Source organism: Phascolarctos cinereus, unplaced genomic scaffold (genome assembly GCF_003287225.1).
Source record: "Phascolarctos cinereus isolate Bilbo 61053 unplaced genomic scaffold, phaCin_HiC Scaffold_726;HRSCAF=1367, whole genome shotgun sequence".
Classification (NCBI taxonomy): Eukaryota; Metazoa; Chordata; class Mammalia; order Diprotodontia; family Phascolarctidae; genus Phascolarctos; species Phascolarctos cinereus.
The window spans coordinates 257,824,221-257,845,528 of record NW_027556098.1 but is presented as its reverse complement, the minus strand read 5'-3'; the positions used below and the strand labels follow the sequence as shown (position 1 = coordinate 257,845,528).

Sequence of the window (21,308 nt, the reverse complement as noted above, 5' to 3'; positions counted from 1 at the left end):
TAGAGTTTTCCCTTTGTTTAAAGTGACTAAGTCTGGCTCCTCCAAAGAGAAGTGCTCTCTACCCACAGGCTTGACATTGTTCAAAGACTGGTTTTGTCATTCATAGATTTTTGATCAACGATCTACAAACAGCAGGAAACAAAGAATTATGCATTGAACTAGTAGTTTCATGGGAGGCAGCTTCTTTGGAATTGGTGTGTTAAATAAATGGAGTGATTTAAACATCCTGTGTTTTACATTTGGTTTTGAATTATCTGTTCTTTGAACTCTGTGTGAAATCTAGTAGCATTTCAACAGATAATTTTCAACTTCTGTTGTCAAAAATATGTTCAGATAAACATTTTGCTGTTGTATGTACAGTGATTTATATGTGAAGCTTAGTTTGTGGGATAAATTTGATCAAGAAGTGGCCTTGTTTTCTACCAGAAAGGGAGAGAAGATTTGAGAATTCAATTACTTAAGTTCTTCTTCAGGAAAACATTCCTTCCTGGGGGATCAGATTTTCATAAATTCTGGCTAAAAAAATATCGAAATATTTTGTAAAAATACAAAAATATATTTAAAATACATGAAATATTTGGGAGTCATCCTACCACAGCACATCCAATAACTGTATATTCATTACAAAATGTTCCTAGAAGTAACAAATGGTTACTTCTTATATGGTATTAAGTTCTTACCTATATTCAGTGCTTATTGCTGTGCTGTGCTGAGTAATAATAATAATATAGCCAATTCATTTACAAACTTAGCTATGCCAGTCAAACTTACCAAAGGGGTACTTAGTGGAATTAGATAAAATAGTAACAAAATTCATTTGGAGAAACAAAAGATCTAGAATATCAAGAGAAATAATGAAGAAGAGCAAAAATGAGGAGAGAATATCACTTCTAGACCTCTAAACCTCAAACTCAGTCATCAATTCTATTTGGTAATGGTTAAAAAATAAAAATGTAAATCACTGGAGCAGGATAGACAAAAAATAACTAGAAATAATTTAGCTCAATAACGTAGGGTTCAAAAAAACATATAAATTACTTAGAATAGAACTCCTTATTTGATAAGATCTACCGGGAAAACTGGAAACCAATTTGGCAAAAATTAGCTTTAAACCAAAATGTTATACCATATTCCACAATAAATTCAAAATGAATACATGATCTAAATTTTAAAGATTAAATCGTAAAAAAATTAAAAGAAAAGTAGATTGTTATGTACCTTTTGATTATTTCCTATTTATCCTATGCATAGCTTGTTTGTACTTACTGGTTTTCATGTTTTCTCTCCCAACAGATTGTGAGCTCCTCAAGAGCAGAGATTGTCTTTTGCCTGTCTTTGTACCTCTAGTGTTTAGCATAGTGCCTGGCACGTAGTAGGCAGTTAATAAATGCTTGACTGATTGACAGAGGATGGATTCTTAACTAAATGAGAAATGTAGGCCATTATGAAAAATGAAACATATTTTTGATTATATAAAATTGGAAAGGTTTTGCACAAACACAAAGTACTTAGGATAAGAAGGGAAGTAATTGACTGTGACAGACATCTTTTGTGTCAAATATGTCTGATAAGAATTTTATATCTAAAATAATAGAAATAGCTAACAGAAATGAAACCTAAATGATTCAAAGTCCACCTTTATAATCTGAATTAAGTTCACTAAATTTTACTTCTGAACATTTCTGGAAAACTTTGACATAAGACTTCTTTTTGTTGGTTTGTTTGTTTTTTGGTTGTTTGTTTTTGTTTTGGTGAGGGCAATTGGGGTTAAGTAACTTGCCCAGAATCACACAGCTAGTGAGTATTATGTGTCTGAGGCCGGATTTGAACTCAGGTCCTCCTGACTCTAGGGCCAGTGCTCTATCCACTGTGCCACCTAGCTGCCCTGACACAAGACTTTTTTTTTTTTGGCTAGGCAATGGGGTTAAGTGACTTGCCCAGGGTCACACAGCTAGTAAGTGTTTCATGTCTGAGGCCAGATTTGAACTCAGGTCCTCCTGAATCCGAGGCCAGTGCTCTATCCTCTGTGCCACCTAGCTGCCCCAGACACAAGACTTCTAAAGAAGCACAGTGAAATTTTGAAATCCCAGTAACTTTGTATTAGATCAGTTTTCATACTGAATAAATAATCACTTGAAAAATTACAATTCTGTATTTTATTAAATCTCATACTTATCCATGCTAAATGTTTCCTTTTATTTAAAATGAAAGCTCATTTAAACAGCAAGCACACTGTGTTGTGTAATATTTTTCGAGTAGAAATTGCATAAAGGGAAATCATTACAAATCTTGGGACTTTTATAATATCATATTTCTAGATAAAAGTTCTACTTCAATGCCTCATTATGGCAAAGAAGTGATCCTGGGTTCTTGAAGGCTGTACCCACAGAGCACAAGCCCTAACTGGCTCTACCATGTTGGCTGGAGAATCTTTGAGTCTGATCCAGGTCACGGACTCTATCTTCTTTCCAAGGACCAGAATAAGTAGGTATAGAGAAGCTTTTAACCATAGGCTGGCCACTAGGTGATGAGTTCTTCAGCCATATCAAACCATGGAATAAGAGAGAGAGAGAAAAGAGAGAGAGAGAGAGAGAGAGAGAGAGAGAGAGAGAGAGAGAGAGAGAGAGAGAGAGAATATTTATTAACATTTTCTATGTTTGGAAGCAACAGGATAAATTGGATGAGGAAGGTTTGGTTTTTCCATGTTCTATCACAACAATAATAACTTTAAAGACTTGAGTCTCAGGTTTCATTGGAATGTACAAGTATAATTCCATATGATCATTTGTGTTCCTTAGGATATAATGTCATATATTTCATAGAGAAGTGTCTTTTTTTAAGAGTCTCTATGGGTTTTGTCATCAATGTTATACTCCATGGGCTTCATCATCGACATTAAGCAATTAAAAAATATATATGTTAAGGTTAAAGGCCAAAGCTGAAGTAATTCATGAATACATACATTATTTTTATTTCATGCCTGCTCTTCAAAAAATAATTATTTAACTTTCTATCTTGGTTTCAGTTCTTAATAAATTAATATGGTGAGTGAGCCCAGCTTCCTGATGTTAATTGAAAAACCTGTGAAATTCAAAGACAGTTGAGAAAATGCAAAATACATTTTTATTTGCTAGTTGGCTAAAATCAAGGTAAAAGATTTTTCTTAATTACTCGAAGGAAGAGAAGTCTTAATTATAATGAATGAATTTGTTCATTTTTCTTCTCTGTTCCTCATATTAGGATTTTAACCACCATACATGACTTTCCTATGAAAGAAAAGTAAAGTATAAATATTTTTATGTAGGTGAAAACATTTAAAAGGTCAGTTCTATTTAATTTGGTTAATTATTACTTTCAGGCTTTATGTATAAAAGGATAAGTCCTCTTACTAAAAAATAAGCTTTATTTGCTTAGCAGTTTTATAACACCTCTTAAATTTATGATTAAAAAAATGACTTCATGGATAACATTCTAAAGGAGATTTTTACTTAGAAAACTAAATATGTAGTTATAAGAGAGGTCTTCTTATTTCCTTTTTATGAAGTACAAAAAGAGAAAACTCTTTTAACTTTTCGATTGAAGCTCAAGATTATGGTTAGGCTAAGTGTTTTGAATCTAAAAAGTACAGTAAACAGCAGCATCTTTAAGTAATTTATGGGAAAGTGGAAGTACTGGATCCAATTACTGAAGTCCCACAACTAAAGCTACTTTGACATGAAAAAGACAGCTCGTTTCAGACAACATGGAAAGCTTACAGAGTAAGCTATTTTCTTTGCCTCGTTTTCTTGTCCTAACCCTGTTTCTCTATCTATAGTAACATCAGCTTTTCTGCTTACAATTACTTATACTTTGATTATTTTTTAATTCAGAGTTTGTGCCTATCACTTAAAGATAGGTCATAAACATGTTGCAGGTGAGATCTAGGTACACTTAAAATTTCCATCTGTGGTTTTATTACTCTTAATTATTATTTTCTTTGGAAGCTTTTCAAGTCTTTATTTTCCTTCAAGGTGTCTAGGATTAAATGCTTATCTTGGGTCTCTCCCTTTAGGGTTCTCAGTAGCAGGGTTTTTTGTTTTGTTTTGTTTTAAATGCTACTGGTATACCTTCCTTCCCTGGAGGAAGTGGGAGCTTTGGTATCCCACTACCCTTCATGGTCAGTGGTTTTTCCCATACCTCTTCTCATTTCCTTTCAATTACTAGGTAGCAAGAAGCCTCAACAACAGTTCCTGATTCCAAAATTACTTTTTTTGTTTATTTAAATCATTAACCTTTACTACTTCTAATACATTTTTTAAATTATGAAAAAAGTACTTTGAGGAATGTTTATTCCAGCTTGCCCAGTTTTACAAGTTCAAAAGGTATCTCTTATCATTTAGCAAACCTTGTAGTTCTCCCAAAATTGGTTGGAGGTCTTCTTGTTTTGCCAAATAGTGATTACTTTGAGAAACATGTTAAGCTCCTTAAGCATTTTGCTTTGGGCAAATGATTTCTTCCCTCTTTTGGAATTTTCTAATTTTATCTTATTTTCTTTACTACCTCTTGCTAGAGTCTCTGTTTCTTAAAATGCTCCTAGACCTGGGGTTTCTAACCTTTTTGTGTGTCTTTAACCCCTTTGGCAGTCTGGTGAAGCTTTTAGACCCCTTTACAGAATGTTTTTTGAATGCATAAAATAAGAATACATAGGATTACAAAGAAAACAATTACGTTGATAAATGGTCAAGAAAAAACCCACAGCAACCAAGCTTACAGAACTCAGGTTAAAAACCCTTGCTCTCTCTCTAGACCATGCAGGTTGATGATGAAGAGCTGGAAGAAATCCAAAGTTTTGGGACCACTGTATGCCTTCATACTCTTGCTATTCTACCATTTGATGATATGATTTCAGTAAATTTTTTTTTCTTTTTGGTGAAGCAATCGGGGTTAAGTGACTTGCCCAGGGTCACACACCTAGTAAGTGTCAAGTGTTTGAGGCTGAATTTGAACTCGGGTCCTCCTGACTCCAAGGCCAGAGGTCTATCTACTGTGCCACCTAGCTGCCTCTCAGCAGATCTTTAAAGTTAATGGGTTGCTTCTGGTTCTCATGATGAGTCTTACTGAAGGCCTTTTCCCAAGAAACTAGCTCAGTGGGGGCAGCTAGGTGGCGCAGTAGATAGAGCACTGGCCCTGAAATCAGGAGGCCCTGAGTTCAAATGCGGCTTCAGACACATAACACTTACTAGCTGTGTGACCCTGGGCAAGTCACTTAACCCCAACTGCCTCACCAAAAAAAAGAAAGAAAGAAACAAGCTCAGTGACAACTCAGAATCAGTATTCTATACGAAAAAGACTTCCAAATCACAATAATGACATAATTAAATATCTTCCTATTTAAAGACTGTGTACACGTAATTCACTTAAACAACAGCACTTGAAGGTTCAGAGCACTTTCTTCACAATAACAATTTTTTTTTCTTGCTGGCATTATCCCCATTTTACAGACAAAACTGAGACTTAGATAAATGAAGAGGCTTGTCTAGGGTTATCCAGTTAGTTGGCATCAGAGCTGGATTAGAACCCAGTTTTTTCTCACTCCAGGTTCCACTTTCTTTGCCTTTCTTTGTATCCTCTGAGCTTAGCACAGGGTCTAGAACACAGTGCTTAATCAATGCTTATTGACTGGCTAACTGTACTATGCTGCCTCTTACAGAGACCAGGGTTTTCTAAGAAGTCAGTTCACTGCAATCTGTCTAGTTTCTAGATTCCAAAAAAATTGGCAGTGCTTTTTAAAAGTTGTAATCAAACCACACCATTTTAATAAGCCAAGTTAATTTGCCATTGTTACAAGAAAAATACATTACAGATTTTTGGCTCAGTGAAGTCTAGTTTAACTAATGTATTCCATATTAGGCCAGTGTTTCTCCACCTATTTGTAGTGTGAGTTGTTTTTCAGTCATGTCCGATTCTTTGTGACCTTATTTGGGGTTTTCTTGGCAAGGATACTGGAGTGGTTTGCCATTTCCTTTTCTAGCTCATTTTGCAGATGAGGAAACTGAGGCAAATAGGGATAAGTGACTCGCGCAGGGTCACACAGCTAGTAAGTGTCCAAGGCCAGATTTGAACTCAGAAAGAGGAGTCTGCCTGATTCCAGGCCCAGCACTCTATCCACCATGCCACCTAGCTGCCCTATAGTCTATTATAATTTATAGAACCAATAATTAAGACTTTTTTCTTTTTGATAAAAGTAGATCTGATGATTCTGTTTATCTAAAGATTAAGAATATGAAAAGATGTATAAATTGTTCCATAAACAGCATATAAATTTGAGAAAGCCATTGGACTTCCTTTCGATTCAAGAAAATAAACAAAACTTTGGGATTTGTGGGACAGCATGATAGTGTTTTCTTAAAGTAACCACATTAGACTTTTAATTTTCACTGTCTAGAATTTGCCCAGCCATGACTGTGCCTCTTCAGAAAGTATTCCATTTTAAGTCTTAAGTGCCAGCAGTGTGCTTTTAACATGAGCATCTCCCAGCTGTAAATCAGGAAACTCGTTTTTGCATGAACCACTGAAACAGTTGGGCTTTGAGTCTTTGGCACTGTTTTCAAAGTAAGCTTTTCTAACCAATTATTGGGATGGCTTTTGTTAATGTGGAAAATTAACTCTTATAAACAACAACATTTCTTCTCCCACAGAGGTGGATGTCTATCTCCATGCTTTTTCAGTTTACTTCTCTTGAAGGTAGCTTTAGTTCATGTGAAGAGATGCAAGAAAAATGTTAATGTAATTTGTAGGCATAAAAGCTATTTGTTCCCACCATTTAATTAAAGTGTTGTTCATTTTACTTGGGCTTAATTATACTTGATAGGGCCAAATGATATTCGGCAAATACTAACAAACTCCAGCTTTTAATTTTTCTAAAAACAATAGCAACAATAAAAAAAAATAACAACAACAACAAACTCCAGAATCTTACAAACTGGAAGCTGGAGAAAACTCCTTGGGCTGTTTCATTAAAAGGAAGTAAGAAGGCCAATTTCTAAATACCACTGACATGAATCTAATTTATGATTTTCATTTTGATATTCTAAAATCCATCCACAAATAACTCTTGCCAGGTTCAAATATGAAATTGATCGCTTAACATCGAAATTTTAAAAAAAAATTTTGTGAACAAACTTTACTTCAGGACATGCATAAATAAAGACTAGTTAAGACCACTTGCTGGTCCTGAAATTCTAGGCCATGGACTATTGCTGCTTGGTGAGAGGATCTTTCAGGTAGTCTGAGGCCTTATCTACAGTGAAAAGTGAAAGGCACATCTCTTGTGGTGGTAGAAAGAGCACTGAACTTAGGGTCATAGGATCCTAATTCAGCTGCTGACTTTTGCTACCTGTGTGACCTTGAGCAAATTACTTACCATCTCTGGGCCTCATTTTCTTCATCTGTGACATGAGTGTTGGAATAGATGGCCTGCAAGGTCCCTTCCAGCTCTGGATCATTTTTACTATGTATTAGCATTTGCTATATTTGCGGAGGGAGAAAAGACAAAAGGGTGATTGTGACTGGTTTACGATGAGTGATTTTACTGGGGGAAGCTCACCAACTGGGGCTTACAAGGGTTGGCTGGGGTTATGGGGTTGAGAATATAATGAGGTAGTTGGATTCCACCAACTCTTGAATCTATGTCAAGGTCAGAGGAAAGCTGCTCATAGGAAATTAGTCCAAAAGCATTTAATAAGCATGTACTACATGCCAGCTGAAAGGTGATATGGAAACAGAGAAAGATAAAAACGTTGGTTTTGTCTTCAATGAGGTCACATTCTAATGGAGTAGAAAACATGTAAATAACTATGTCAATTATAGGTAGATAGATATGTCGTTGAGTCATTTCAGTTGTGTCTGACTCTTTGTGACCCCAGTTAGATTTTCTTGGCAAAGATACTGGAGTGGTTTGCCATTTCCTTCTCTAGCTCATTTTACAGATGAGGAAACTGAGGTGAACAGGATTAAGTGACTTGCCCAGGGTCACACAGCCAGGAAGTATCTGAGGCTGGACTTGAACTGAGGTCCTCCAGACTCCAGGGCTGGCACTCTATCCACTGTATCACCTAGCTGCGAGAGAGAGAGAGAGAGAGAGAGAGAGAGAGAGAGAGAGAGAGACAGAGAGAGAGAGAGAGAGACAGAGAGAGAGAGAGAGAGAGGAGAGAGAGAGAGAGAGAGAGACAGAGACAGAGAGAGAGAGGGAGAGAGAGAGAGAGAGAGAGAGAGAGAGAGAAGAGAGAGAGAGAAAGAAAGAAAGAAAGAAAGAAAGAAAGAAAGAAAGAAAGAAAGAAAGAGAAAGAGAGAGACATGCACACACATGATCTCAGAAGAGAAGGATGGGGAAGACCTGTCGAATTTAAGCTGACTCTTGAAGGAAGCTAAGAAAAGGATGGGAAGGAGAAAGTATATATAGAAAACCTAACTGAGTAAGATGACTAAGAGTCTGCATCTCCAACCCTGCATCATGTTCTGCCTTCCATCTCTGCCAATATGAAATTATTTTACAGAAAAGCCAGCAGTGGGCTGGTGAAAAAGCACTTTTACCAAGAAGTATTGAGGTCCTGCCATGAGCCCAGCTTCCCAGAAGCAGGCCAGAAACTCAGATTCTTCAGAACAATTGATATGCCACTAAGAAAACCTACTGTTTTTCTAATTCAGAATAATAATTAGTCAATTTAGTAAAAGACAAATAGATGATTTGGTATCATGTAATCAGAGTCTCATACCAGACAATTTTAGATTGCATTCTCTGCTTAAAAGTTTTACTACCTTTGGAAGTCTAGCATCGAAATGGTGACCTGAAATCCAAAAGGGAGAGGTCATTTAAGGAGATCATGACATTTTGAAAGAAACCCTTTTCCAAGAATTGCACTTACTTATCTGTTAATTTTATATGGAAAAATTATGGATATGCTATTTAGAATGAGCTCCTTTGGTCTAAAGGGTAGAACACACTGCATTCTTTTTTCTTTTTGTACTCTATTTTTAAAATCTTGTTTTCCTACATATTTCCCTTCTGCTCTTGTGATTCACTTCTCCTAGCTACTTTTTGACCTACTGTGAACAATTTTAAAGCACCTTTAACCAATAGTTTTACCTAATTTAATGAGACTATATCAAAGAAGACATTGGAGTGTTTTAAATTTTTATATTGTAAGCAATTTAATATTTATATGCTGTTTACTAGAGGCATCTAAAGTAATTACAGTGACTGATGTTTATGACGCATCAGAAATGTGACAGATCAAGTCCATAAGTTTTAAATGCTTTGATAAGTTTTCTTTGTTGTGCCCGAAACAGTCATATTCTACACACTATAATTTACTTCTTTGGGTAATTGGAAACAACTTCTCTGAAATTCTAGTCTTTTCAAGATTTATGGGATTGGTTTGAACAGGCGCTACATAGAGTTCCCAGAATTTTATGATCTGCCAGCTGGATTATGTTTTTTAAAGTGGTAGTGGTGGTGGTGATGGTAGTGGTTGTGGTGGTACTTTAAATTACAATGGACTTCCAGTGTCATCTTCTTGAAATTTTTTTAAATACTCCCTGAAAATTAGTGGGTGCAAACAACCCTAGTCCTAGCCTCTGAAAAATAAATCCACTAACAAGCAACAAAAAGGCAAACTAAGCTTTGTCTGAAATATTAAGATTAATATTCGGATAGTAAAAGCCCAATGTGAGACATTCATGGCCCAGAAATCTAGAAATTGTTTGATGATTTTTTTAAAATTTGGCCAGTTTAAAACTGGCCAAAGTTACAAACATTATTTCTCCAATGTTTAATTGGCAAAAGTAATCAGCTAAAGATGGCATAGATAATTAACACCTCAGTTCTCCAAAAGTCATATCGTTATTTGCCTTAATAATGTGGAATTCAACTGATGATCTAAAAATGAGCAAGAAGGCTGCTGAAGATACTAAACTAGAGGTCACAAAGTTTAAGCACTAAAAGTCTTAGATTTTTGTTTTTAGGAGAATCCCTTAGGCCTTCATTCAAAGGTTATTTACTACAAATATTAACTTTACCTTCAACTGGAAGTTTCAGAACAGGTACCGATGGAAAGTGTATTGACTCTCCTGCTATTTATCACACATGACACCTGAGCTCTGGTCTCTGTGCCTTTGTGATGTCCATCTTCCATGCCTGGAAAGCATCTCTGTCTCTTAGAATCCCTTGTTTCTTTCAAACCCCTGTTCAATCAACGGCCTCTACATGAAGCCTTTCGTGATCCCTCCCAGCTCCTAGGGCCTCCTTGTAATTTACCATGTGTGTTCATCTTATATTTTATTTTTTTAATAGAAATTTCTCTTTTTTGTTTTTAAATTTTTTTATTTTAGACTTAAATACTAAAACTTATTATATATAATAAGAATAATAAGAAAAAGAAACATGAACTTAAATATTAAAACAAATACAAAATAAGAAAAGAAAAAAAGCTTTGCCATGTGCATAGCAGAACATAAGAGAGGATTCAAAACATACAACAATAAATTTCCATTCCATTTGAAATTTCCATTTTAAGAAAGCCTATATAATAAATACTTTGCATTGTGCTAAGAGCTGTTCATCTTTTCTTTACTTCCTTACAAGTTTTTTGTTCTCTGCTGTGTACTTTCACCTTATGTTTTATATCTTCTTTTTATGTACATGTTTTCTTCTCATAGAATGTAAGCTTTTTGAGGGCAGGAACTGTTTCATACATATATATATATATATATATATATATATATATATATATATATATATATATATATATATACACATATATATATATACACATATATATACACATATATATATATGTATATATATATGTATATATTTATATATATTTTAATCTCAATATATCCCCAGCATCTAGCACAGTGCTGAGCACATAGTAAGGATTTTAACAAGTTCTTGTTGAATTAAGCTGAAAGGAGTTCATCAAGTATGGCCAAGCATAGACTGAAAACGTGGGTATATAACTTTCTAACACATACATAGCAGATTAGAAGAGGATGAGAGATTTTTAGTGAAGAGTATAAGGAAGCAGTAAGATCTGAATCCTGGCAGGCTGGTAGGGAGGGTAGACAGAGAAACTATAAAAAGCAGACATGAGCACTCAAAAAAATAGAAGCAGTAGTAGAGTGGCAAATAGGCATTTGAAGGGACTTGTGAAAAATCTAAGGAAAAGAAGGAATTCAGCTGTTATCTGTCTTGAAAGAGTCTCATCCTGGTTCCCATAAAAATTAGATTGAAATAATCTTCCTCTAAATGAAACCAAGTGTAAAATATGCATCGTGTCCAAATGTGTTCCATTTTGGCCTGCTGTATACTCTTTTTGTTGGTAGTGGTTTTTTACTGGAACTATGATTTTATTTAGTACAGGAAGTTCCCAGTGAGGAAACTCCCTTCACCATTGCCAATTGACACTTGCTTCAAAATTTATAGTCTTGGAGTTGTTTGGGGCACAGAAAGGATAACTGCCTTACTCAGAGTCATGCCACACACTGTTATTCCCTGAACTCCTGACCGGTAGTTGCCTCAATCATCCACTACTTCTATACTTGGCTCCAGACGCCGTTTTCTTGCCCCACCCCCCACTCCACTCCCTATGCTTTCTTCTTCAGGAACTGCGATCAACTCAACTCTGCCATTGTCGACAAGTATTTACCAAACAGTTACTATGTGCCAAGTATTCTGCTAAGCAATTAAGATACAAAGAAAGACATAGACAGTCCCTGCCCCTCAATGAGCTCATATTCTGATAGGGAGACAAATATGGAGATAACTAAGGAGGTAAAAGACATAGAGAGAGTAATTGGAAAACCATCTCAGAGAGGAAGGCATGGAAGCCAGTGGACTAGGACAAGCTTCCCATAGAAGGTAGAATTTGAGCTGAGTGTTGAAAAAACTACTTTTGTAGCTGAGTGGAAGATGGATTGGAGTAGGGAAAAATCCGTATCAGTCACTTTGGAGAGGTCAATTTTAATTGAATGATGAGATCTGAAGTCAGATTGCAGAGGAGTAAGAAGAAAATGAGAGAAGTGAAGGTGCTCCATCTAGATGGCTTTCTAGATGATTATTAAGGGGGTGTTAGTCTATTCTTCTGTGACTCTGTTTACCCTCTCTATAATTCAATAGTTCTCAAATTATTGACCCAGGGAGCCCCCAAGACCCTTTCAAGGGGTCTGCAAGGTCAAAACTGTTTTCATACCAATACTAATACATTATTTGCCAATTAAAATTCTCCCTTTCCAACTAAGTATCTGTGTGAAGCTGGGTTTTCTTCATATACTTTAACCAAAACGATATCTTATAACAGATTGAATGCAGAAACAGAAACAAGAATCCAGCTCTCTTACAATAAGCCAGACATTAAAGATGGCAAAAATAAGTTTTTAAAAATGCCACTCTTCTCAGTTTCTTGTTTTTGAAAATGGTTATTTTTTTTTCATAAAAATCTATTATTTATGTTCCATGTAATGGGCTTATCACTGTTGTTTTAAATGAAATTAAATATTTTAAAATGTCAGTTTTAATTTCTAATATGGTTAATATCGCTAGATGTAACTCACATAAGCAAAAGTTCTTTGGGGTCCTTAGTATAAAGGAATCCTGAAATGAAAAAACTTGAGAACCACTGCTATGACTTTCCAAATGGGGTTATCCTTTCCTCGCTCCTAGTCCTAGCTATGTGTTGTTTCCCCCATAAGAATGTCAGTTCCTTGAGAACAGGGGCCCTCTTTGCCTTTGTATTGGTATTTCCATGCTTTAGCACACTGCTTGGCATGTAGTAAGCACTTAATGGATACTTTAAAATTCATTCATTTTAGATAACTTGATTTAGAAGATGTAAGAAAATATCAAATTGTATGCAATTAGTGAACAGGTAAATATGTGACATAGAATCATAGAATTTTCAAACTCCAAGGGACTGTAGACATCTGCCCCACCTCCTTTATTTTGCAGATAAAGGATCTAAGGCCTTGAGAGTTTAAATGAAAGCCCAACCCCACCCCCCCTTTAGATTGGCCACATATCTATGGCCACATTCTCAGCATAGTCCAGCTTGCAGCCCTTGGACCTCTTAAGATTATAATATGTAGCACAAATAAAACGCTTTTCTTCGCGTGCAACTCAGTTTTAAGAAGCTAGTTATAATACATTTTCATCATGAATTGCATAGTTTGGGTGATTTTAAGAAGTATATGAATACCTTATTAAATAAAATTTGAACTTATTAAGTAGCCAAATGTAATTAGGTAATAAAAACTTAAGTAACATTTTTTCAGTCATTAATTAACTTTACATTTGGTTATTTTCATAACCATGCAAATTTCGTGTGAAATTTTACATGGCATTATCTTCCTTCACTCAAGATATGAGTCCTAATATCAAAGTACTTGTTTTTATGCCTTTACCAGTGAATTACTGAATAGTCCATTCACTTTAGAATCTGAACATTCACATGACTGGTTTAATTAGAAAACAAGAAAGCTCAATAATTCTACCATAAGCTAGTAATAATGTACCAGTGGGAGTCCTTGCGGCTCTTTATTATTCAAATACTCAGTGGTTTCTTGAATAAAGTGGATGACTAAGTATACTTATAGAAGTAAGAGAGATTATTAGCAGTGGAAGACACATTTGAACTTGCTGAAAGAACTGCTTTTGTATCTAGGAAGGCCTACTCTCAGTAATTATAATACTAGGTCTTCATTTTATCCCAGCAGTCCCTCCTTATTCACGCTTGCAATGTCTGAATAGCTTTCTATTGCTTGTTAATCCCCACAGGAATGTGGCTTTGGTTATGGGGAGGATGCACAGTGCATGACATGCAGGCCGCACAGATTCAAGGAGGACTGGGGCTTTCAGAAATGCAAACCCTGTCTGGATTGTGCATTAGTGAACCGATTTCAGAAGGCCAACTGTTCTGTCATCAATGATGCTGTTTGTGGGGATTGCTTACCAGGGTAAGTTAAATTTTTCTCTTTTTTCATTGTTCTAAAAAACCTATTTCTCCCTTTTAAAAAAAACCCCAATTTTATATTTACCAATATTAAGTCTTAAATTATTTAAGATTATATTAACCATTAAATTAATATGCTAATATTAACTCAAATTATGTATTATGTAAATTATTAAATTAATATATTATTATAAATCTTGTTATTTGTTATATTAACTATTAAGTTAATACACTGATATTAACTCTTAGATTATTTAACATGTTAATTATTAAATTAACATGCTAATAGTAACTCTTAAATTATTTGTCCTGTTTTTGTGTCATTACAATATTGTGTAAACAGTACTAGATTGGGAATAGGAGGATCTATGGCCTTAGGCAAGTTACTTTACCTCTCTGGGTCTCATATAAAATGAGGGCATTGGACTAGGTAGCTAAGTTCCTCTCCAGCTCTAAATATGGCCCTGTGAATTAGATTATAGATTCCTTGAGTGTAGGGCCAATGGCTTGTACTTCTTCGAGTCCCCAACAGTGCCTTGCACATATGAGGTACTCAATCAGTATTTGGGGGTGGGGGGGCTAGGCAATGGGGTTAAGTGACTTGCCCAGGGTCACACAGCTAGTAAGTGGTATGTGTCTGAGGGTGGATTTGAACTCAGGTCCTCCAGAATCTAGGTCTGGTTCTGTATCCACTGCACCACCTAGCTGCCACTCAATCCATATCTGTTGATTTAATTGTCTGGATTTGCCATTCCATTGCTTTGTAATTTAGTCCTTCTGTGCTTTGATAGCTAAATCATTGCACATGGTGCTCTATGTCCAGAATGAACTTGCTCCTCACCTCTACTTCATAGAATCCTTAGCTTCCTCAAAAGCACTGCTCAGGTGCCACCTCCCGGATGAGGCCCTTTCTCATCCTACCAGACCTCATCTTAAACTGACCTTGCATTTCTTGGTGTCCTATAACATCATTCAGTTCCCCTTGCCCACTTGTAGTTTTCAAGGAGTTATTTTCTTCCTTAGGATTTTGTATCTCTTTTTCCCAATTGGTTAACTTTCTTTTGATAATTTTCTTGAATTGCTTTTAACTCAGGTATAGGTTGTATTCTGCCACACACTCCCTTTCCCCACCAATAAGCTCCTTATGAGGACATAATCTATGTCACTTTTGTCTTGGGTCCCCAGCACCTAGAACAGTGCCTTGCTTATAGGAGGCACTTAATCAACTTTTGATTTGAACTGAATTGTGTAGAGTTCAATTTGAAGGCAAGGTCCAAAGCTTTATGACCTGAATTTGTTTGCGTTTATCCTAATGTTTGCATTTTTACTTATATCAAAAGCTCAGAAACTGGAAGTTATGACATGGTGCATATGACTTGTAAATGAATGGATTCAGTCTGACTCGTAGATGTGAATATTAGAACTGGAGTGAATCTAATCTAACCTCTTCATTTTACATATAAGAAACTCGAGCCTAGATGGGGTAAAATGACCAAAACAACAGACAGGGAGAGTATAACAAGACAGGACGAAGGGTTGACATCTCCTAAACTCCCAGCCCCATGTTCTTTCTAATGTACCTGGACAATCATACAGTCACAACATCAACTTTAAACTAATTCTGTGAGTCAGAAGGGATCTCAGAAGTAACATGGTTCATTCTGTACCTGAATAGAAATATGGCTCTACATGTCTCTGAAAAGTGGTCATCTATGGGGGCAGCTAGGTGGCACAGTGGATAGAGCTCCGGCCTTGGTGTCAGGAGGACCTGAGTTCAAAGTGACCTCAGACACTTGATACTTGCTAGCTGTGTGACCTTGGGCAAATCTCTTAACCCCCATTGCCTCATCAATAAATAAATGGATGAATGAATGAATGAATAATTAAACAAATAAATAAATAAGTGAATGAATGAATTAATTAATAGATGAATGAATAAATAGATAGATAAATAGATGAATAAGAAAGTAACTAAATAAATAAATGAATAAGTAAGTAAATAAGGAAAAGTGGTCATCCAGACCTTGCTTGGACCTCTAATGAGGGAGAACTACCACCTCTTGAGGCAATTCATTCCATTTTTGGTGTTCTACACTTGTTATTTTTTTAGCTGTTTGCCTATCTGTACTCTTCTCTCTAGAGATACACAGAACAAGTTTAATACAGATTCTGTGTTATTTCCTTTTGGATACTTGAAAATGACTATCATGGCCCCTCTCTGTTCCACATTTTCTAGATTAAATACCTCTGGTTCTTTCCCTAATTTGAAAATTAAATTTTTTTCAATTAAGCATTTATTTTCTCTTCCTCCCACCTCCCATCCAACTGAAAAAAAGGAAGGGAAAAAAAAACTCCTTGTAACAAATGCATAATCAAGCAAAACAAATTTCCATATTGGCCTTGTCTGAGATTATATGTCTCATTCTATATATTTAATCTATCACCTCTGTCATTAAGTGGGTATCATTCTTCATCCATCAGTCCTCTGGAATCGTGGTTGATCATTGCATTAATCAGAGTTCTTCAGTTTTTCAGTCTTTTGTTTTCACAGTGTTGTGACTATATAAAGTATTCTCATAGTTCTGTTTACTCTGAATCAGTTCATATAAGTCTTCCCAGGTTTCTTCAAAACCTTACCCTTCATCATTTTGCACAGGACTGTAGCATAGTACTGTAGTGTTCCATCACCTTCATATACCCATAATTCCATATACCAGTTATTCTCTAGTTGATAGACACCTTCTTTCTTTCTGGTTCTTGTTCCTCATGCGATATGATTTCTGGATTACTCCCCATTTGGGATCTTTATTCCTCAGTGCAGACTCCTGCCAACTATCTATTCCTTTCTATTATCTACACTGTTATTTAGATACTCATTGAAGGATTATAGAAAAATACAACCTCCTTAAAAAGTGACTGAATTTAAGGATAAGTCCTCAAGTCCATGGCCCTGAGTATCTTTTTTAAAATGTAGATGTAGGTGGGGGCAGCTAGGTGGCGCAGTGTATAGAGCACTGGCCCTGGATTCAGGAGGACCTGAGTTCAAATCTGGTCTCAGACATGTAACACTTACTAGCAAGTCACTTAACCTCCATGGCCCAACCAAAAAAAAAAAGTAGACATAGAGTCTTACTCTTAATCATTTTAAAACTCGAGGTAGAATTTAGTGCAGATATGAAACGCTAGGTAGAGAATATGGTGACTCACACTGAAAGGAAGAGGAAGCTTTTCAGATGAGAGGGGTGAGTTATTGAATAGCTGGGAGGTGTTTTTAAAAAATTATGGAACAGATGTGATAGATAGGCTGAGGAAAAGTAGAGGGGGGAGTGAGCCAAATTGAAAAGCCTGAGAAAAAGAGGGCAATGAAGACACACAAAATTCCCCAGCTCATTCTTCTCCCTGCTTAAACCACAGGTTTTTTGCTTCAGTGAAGTGCTTAGCTGTAGCTTCATGGTTTAATTACATAATTATTTTTTAAAATTATGTCCTTTTCAAACTAGCATTAATGCATTGGGTAGGTCGTACTTACATAGTGGCTTTTATCCAAAGCTTTTTCAAAGTTTCTTACAAAAACATTTTCACTTTACTCCATCTCTGAAGAGGGTAATAGGCCTTAATCCCATTTTTTAGGTGGTAAAATTGAGGCACAGGAAATGACTTTCATGGTACCACCACCACCAGCCCTCCCAAAAAAAACAAACGTAGGAGTAAAACACTGGCCAGATTTTCATAGTGAAAATTGACTGTCAGAGAGAAGTATTTACCCATTTTAGGCCCAGACTTTAACCTTTATTCAAATAGCCATATTTTTGGTACATTGTCCAAATTCATCAGATAGTGCTTCTGACTTCGTTATAATTGATGCTATGGAGAATAACACTTAAATTCTGAATATTACAAAAGTTTCCTTCATAATAGGCTTGATATGAATTACAGTTGAGAGGTATGGAGCCATTAGCTTCTTTATTTTTTTTTCTTTTCTATTTAGGATTGGTTTAGAACGAATGGAGTCTGTATAAGCATTTTCAGCAAGCCTTATTGAAATCCTACAGTGTGGTCAGAACTATGTTTTCTTGATGGTATGATATCTGACATAGAATTGTGTTTTAATGTTTAAGTTACTTTTCATTTGGAATAGTAATAGAGGTAATAGTAATAAAAGCATCCAATATTTTCTAGCAGAAATCTGTTGTTACCTCTATTAGCTTAGGAGAAAGAGACAATAAAAATTAATTCTCCTTCCTTTTCTAGATTTTACAGGAAGACAAAGCTTGTCGGCTTTCAAGACATGGAGTGTGTACCTTGTGGAGATCCACCACCCCCATATGAGCCTCACTGTGAGTGAATTTTGCTTAAAATAGGACTGGAGCTCTCCTTGACCTTCTTACTTGCTTTCGTTAGTTGAGAAATGAAGTAAATTTTTCTCACCTGAAACTGAGTAGGGGCCATGAACTTTTATCAAGTTCCTTGCCAGGATATTAATGCTCATTTGTTAGTGTTTTAGGAAACAAAACCTCGATTCTCAAAGAAAATTATCAATATTTTGCTATTATTACGTACATGCACAAATTAAAAATAAAGGGCACATGAAGAAAGACGCTATCTACATCCAGAGAAAGAAATGATAAATAGAAGTATGTATAGAATACTTTTCCGTATATATACTGTGTCTAATAGTAGCCATCTCTAAGGCAGGGTGGAAGTGGGGAGGGAAGGGAAAAAAAAGAAATTTACATAACTTTTTATTATATATTTAAAAGGAATATCGAGTTGTACATAATAGACTTGCAGTAATGTGCAATTATCTTTTTTACTATATTATGTTATTAAATTAAATTAAATATAAAATTTTTTTAGAAAGAGATATTGTTCTATTACATTTCATTCAAGAGAGGCAGTATGGTATAGTAAGCCGGGAGTTAGAAAGACTTGGGTTCAGATTCTGTCTCTTATACTTTATGTATAATTCTGGATAAGTCACTTTGTGGATTGTGCATTGTATACTCTGTGCATTGCAAACAACATCCTAGAGCTCTGTTAAATTACAGATGGATTATGATCTGTGTTGTTGAAGAGAGATCCTATATTTGGGAAGAGAGCCTTCACACTGAGAGTTCCCCACACTGATACAATCACCACTACTTCTACATATTTGTATTTTGTTCATATTTTATATTTTGTTTTATGCTTACCATCAGTCATCTCTCATTTGGTGAACTAATCACAATTTATAACAGAATAAGGGTTATTTTGATATAACTTCTTAGAAAACTCTCTAGCCTCTAAAGAAGACATGACCAGGAATGAGACAGGGAGAAGGCCACCAAATGGGCTTACCAGTATGCTTGAAGAGCGCATATTGGCTTCTACATGCCTTTGGGTCTTTGGTGTGGGCCCAGAACAAAAAGGAGCAAAAACTGTTCTATTGTTGGCAGCTGGGAAGAAGATCACTAGCAACTGGAAAAGAATTTTAATCATTGGTCCTGATCAAAGGGAAGAATTTGAGAGAATCAAAAGAAAAGGTTTATTCCACTCATGTTTTGCTAATTCACTTCCAGATAGGAATAGGACAATTGGATAATATGTCCATTGATTTTAAAGTTCTGTATTAGTGTACTCTTTTATAATAATTTTTTAAAAACCCTTACATTTATCTAGCCCTTAAAAGACTACCTAACACTTTCTTTTCAATTGCCATATGAGGTGTAGGCAATATGTGTGTCTATGGTATCCATTTTGCAGATGAGGAAACTGAGACTCAAGGTCATAAAACTAAGAATTATCAGAGCTGAGATATGATCCCAGATGTTCTTGATTACCATTACTCTTTTCACTCTGTTATAATGCCTCTTTTATGTCATAGCGCATTGTTCCTGATTTTTATAAAATGAATATTTCATCTAATTAAATTCATTCATTCAATTAAAAAGCAATGTAACATTTAATAGATAAAGCCACATGCCACTTTTCATTTTTTTAGGGGACGTTTTGCAAAATGCAGCCTTTTAAATATTTTTGGTACTATCTTGTACAAAGGAAAATGGCACCTTGTATGCTCATTTATTATGATGAAAAAGCTAACCACAGGAGAACAGTTTCTAGTTTTCATAGTTCTTCATGTTTGCCCTTGTTTTTATAAAATATAGTTGCATACCAAAGAAAATCAGGCCACCTAATTCATCCTCTTCTGGAAAATATATTGCAATCATTTTTTTTTCCACTAGTATTTACAGGCTTAAGAATGTCAGAGATAAGGGCAGCTAGGTGGCTCAGTGGATAGAGCACTGGCCCTGGAGTCAGGAGGACCTGAGTTCAAATCTAGCCTCAGAAACATAACACTGTGTGACCCTGGGCAAGTCACTTAACCGTGATTGGCTTGCCCCCCCCCAAAAAAAAGAATGTCAGAGCTGGAAGGATTCTTAGAACATATCTAGCACTACCCTATTCATAATACGTGGAGGAAAGTAGGGTCCAAAGAAATGATTTTCCAAAGGTCATGTAGCTAGTAAGTTTCATGGCCAGAACTTAAACCTAGGTCTTCTGATTCTAAGACCACTGTTTACTTTAGAATTTGGTGTTTGACATAGATTTTCAGTAGTCTCTATGTAAATGCCATCAAAGTGCCTCTTTAAGATGTGTAATTAACAAGAGAATAGAATGTATTGGAGAGCAATAACGCATCTCTCCCAAATATTCTATCAGACTCCAAATTGACTCTGCTCTAACACAGAATGAAATATAAGGTATGACCCCTATGAGAAAGTTTATTAGTGGAAAGAGATAAAAAAATGAAGTGTAATCTATGCCTGCTGCATGTGGCTATTACTTATTAGCTACATAGAAAACATCTAGGTTGCAGCTGGAAAAAAGTTGATTTTTTTTTCCATTAATTTCATTTAAATTTTATGTTTTCTAGTCAAGGAGTCTCAAGCTAGGGAAATTTCTGCTATCAGAATTCTACCTAAGCATGAATAAATATCAGAAGCTCAAAGAGATTTGTGGTCCATCTCCATAGCTATATTGTATGAGATACATAATATATAGTACTCATTCTGTGTGTATATATACAAACACATACATATATGAAGATATGTATGGAGATTACATATATATATTTATATATATATACATGTATACATATATATGTATATATATATATATATATATATATACATATATATATACAGATACAGCATTTGAAAAAGTAAAATTTTGCTGTGTATGTTGGTGTATATCTGTAGTTTCTGCTCTTGGGGAGGCTGAAGTTCCCTTGAACTTGAGAACTGCAGTAGGGTTAAAGCCAATTGGGTGTCTCCATTAACT

At 35.5% G+C, this 21,308-nt stretch overlaps 1 protein-coding gene across 2 annotated transcripts in view; it reads left to right on the top strand.

Annotated features, from left to right (window-relative positions):
* Positions 1–21,308, top strand: part of TNFRSF19 (TNF receptor superfamily member 19) — a 91,582-nt gene that overhangs the window by 27,091 nt on the left and 43,183 nt on the right. For both annotated transcript variants that reach the window (XM_020997201.2, XM_020997202.2), the window contains exons 4-5: positions 13,811–13,989; positions 18,237–18,322. In XM_020997201.2, the coding sequence (XP_020852860.1) occupies positions 13,811–13,989; positions 18,237–18,322 (265 nt within the window). The remainder of the gene's footprint in view (positions 1–13,810; positions 13,990–18,236; positions 18,323–21,308) is intronic.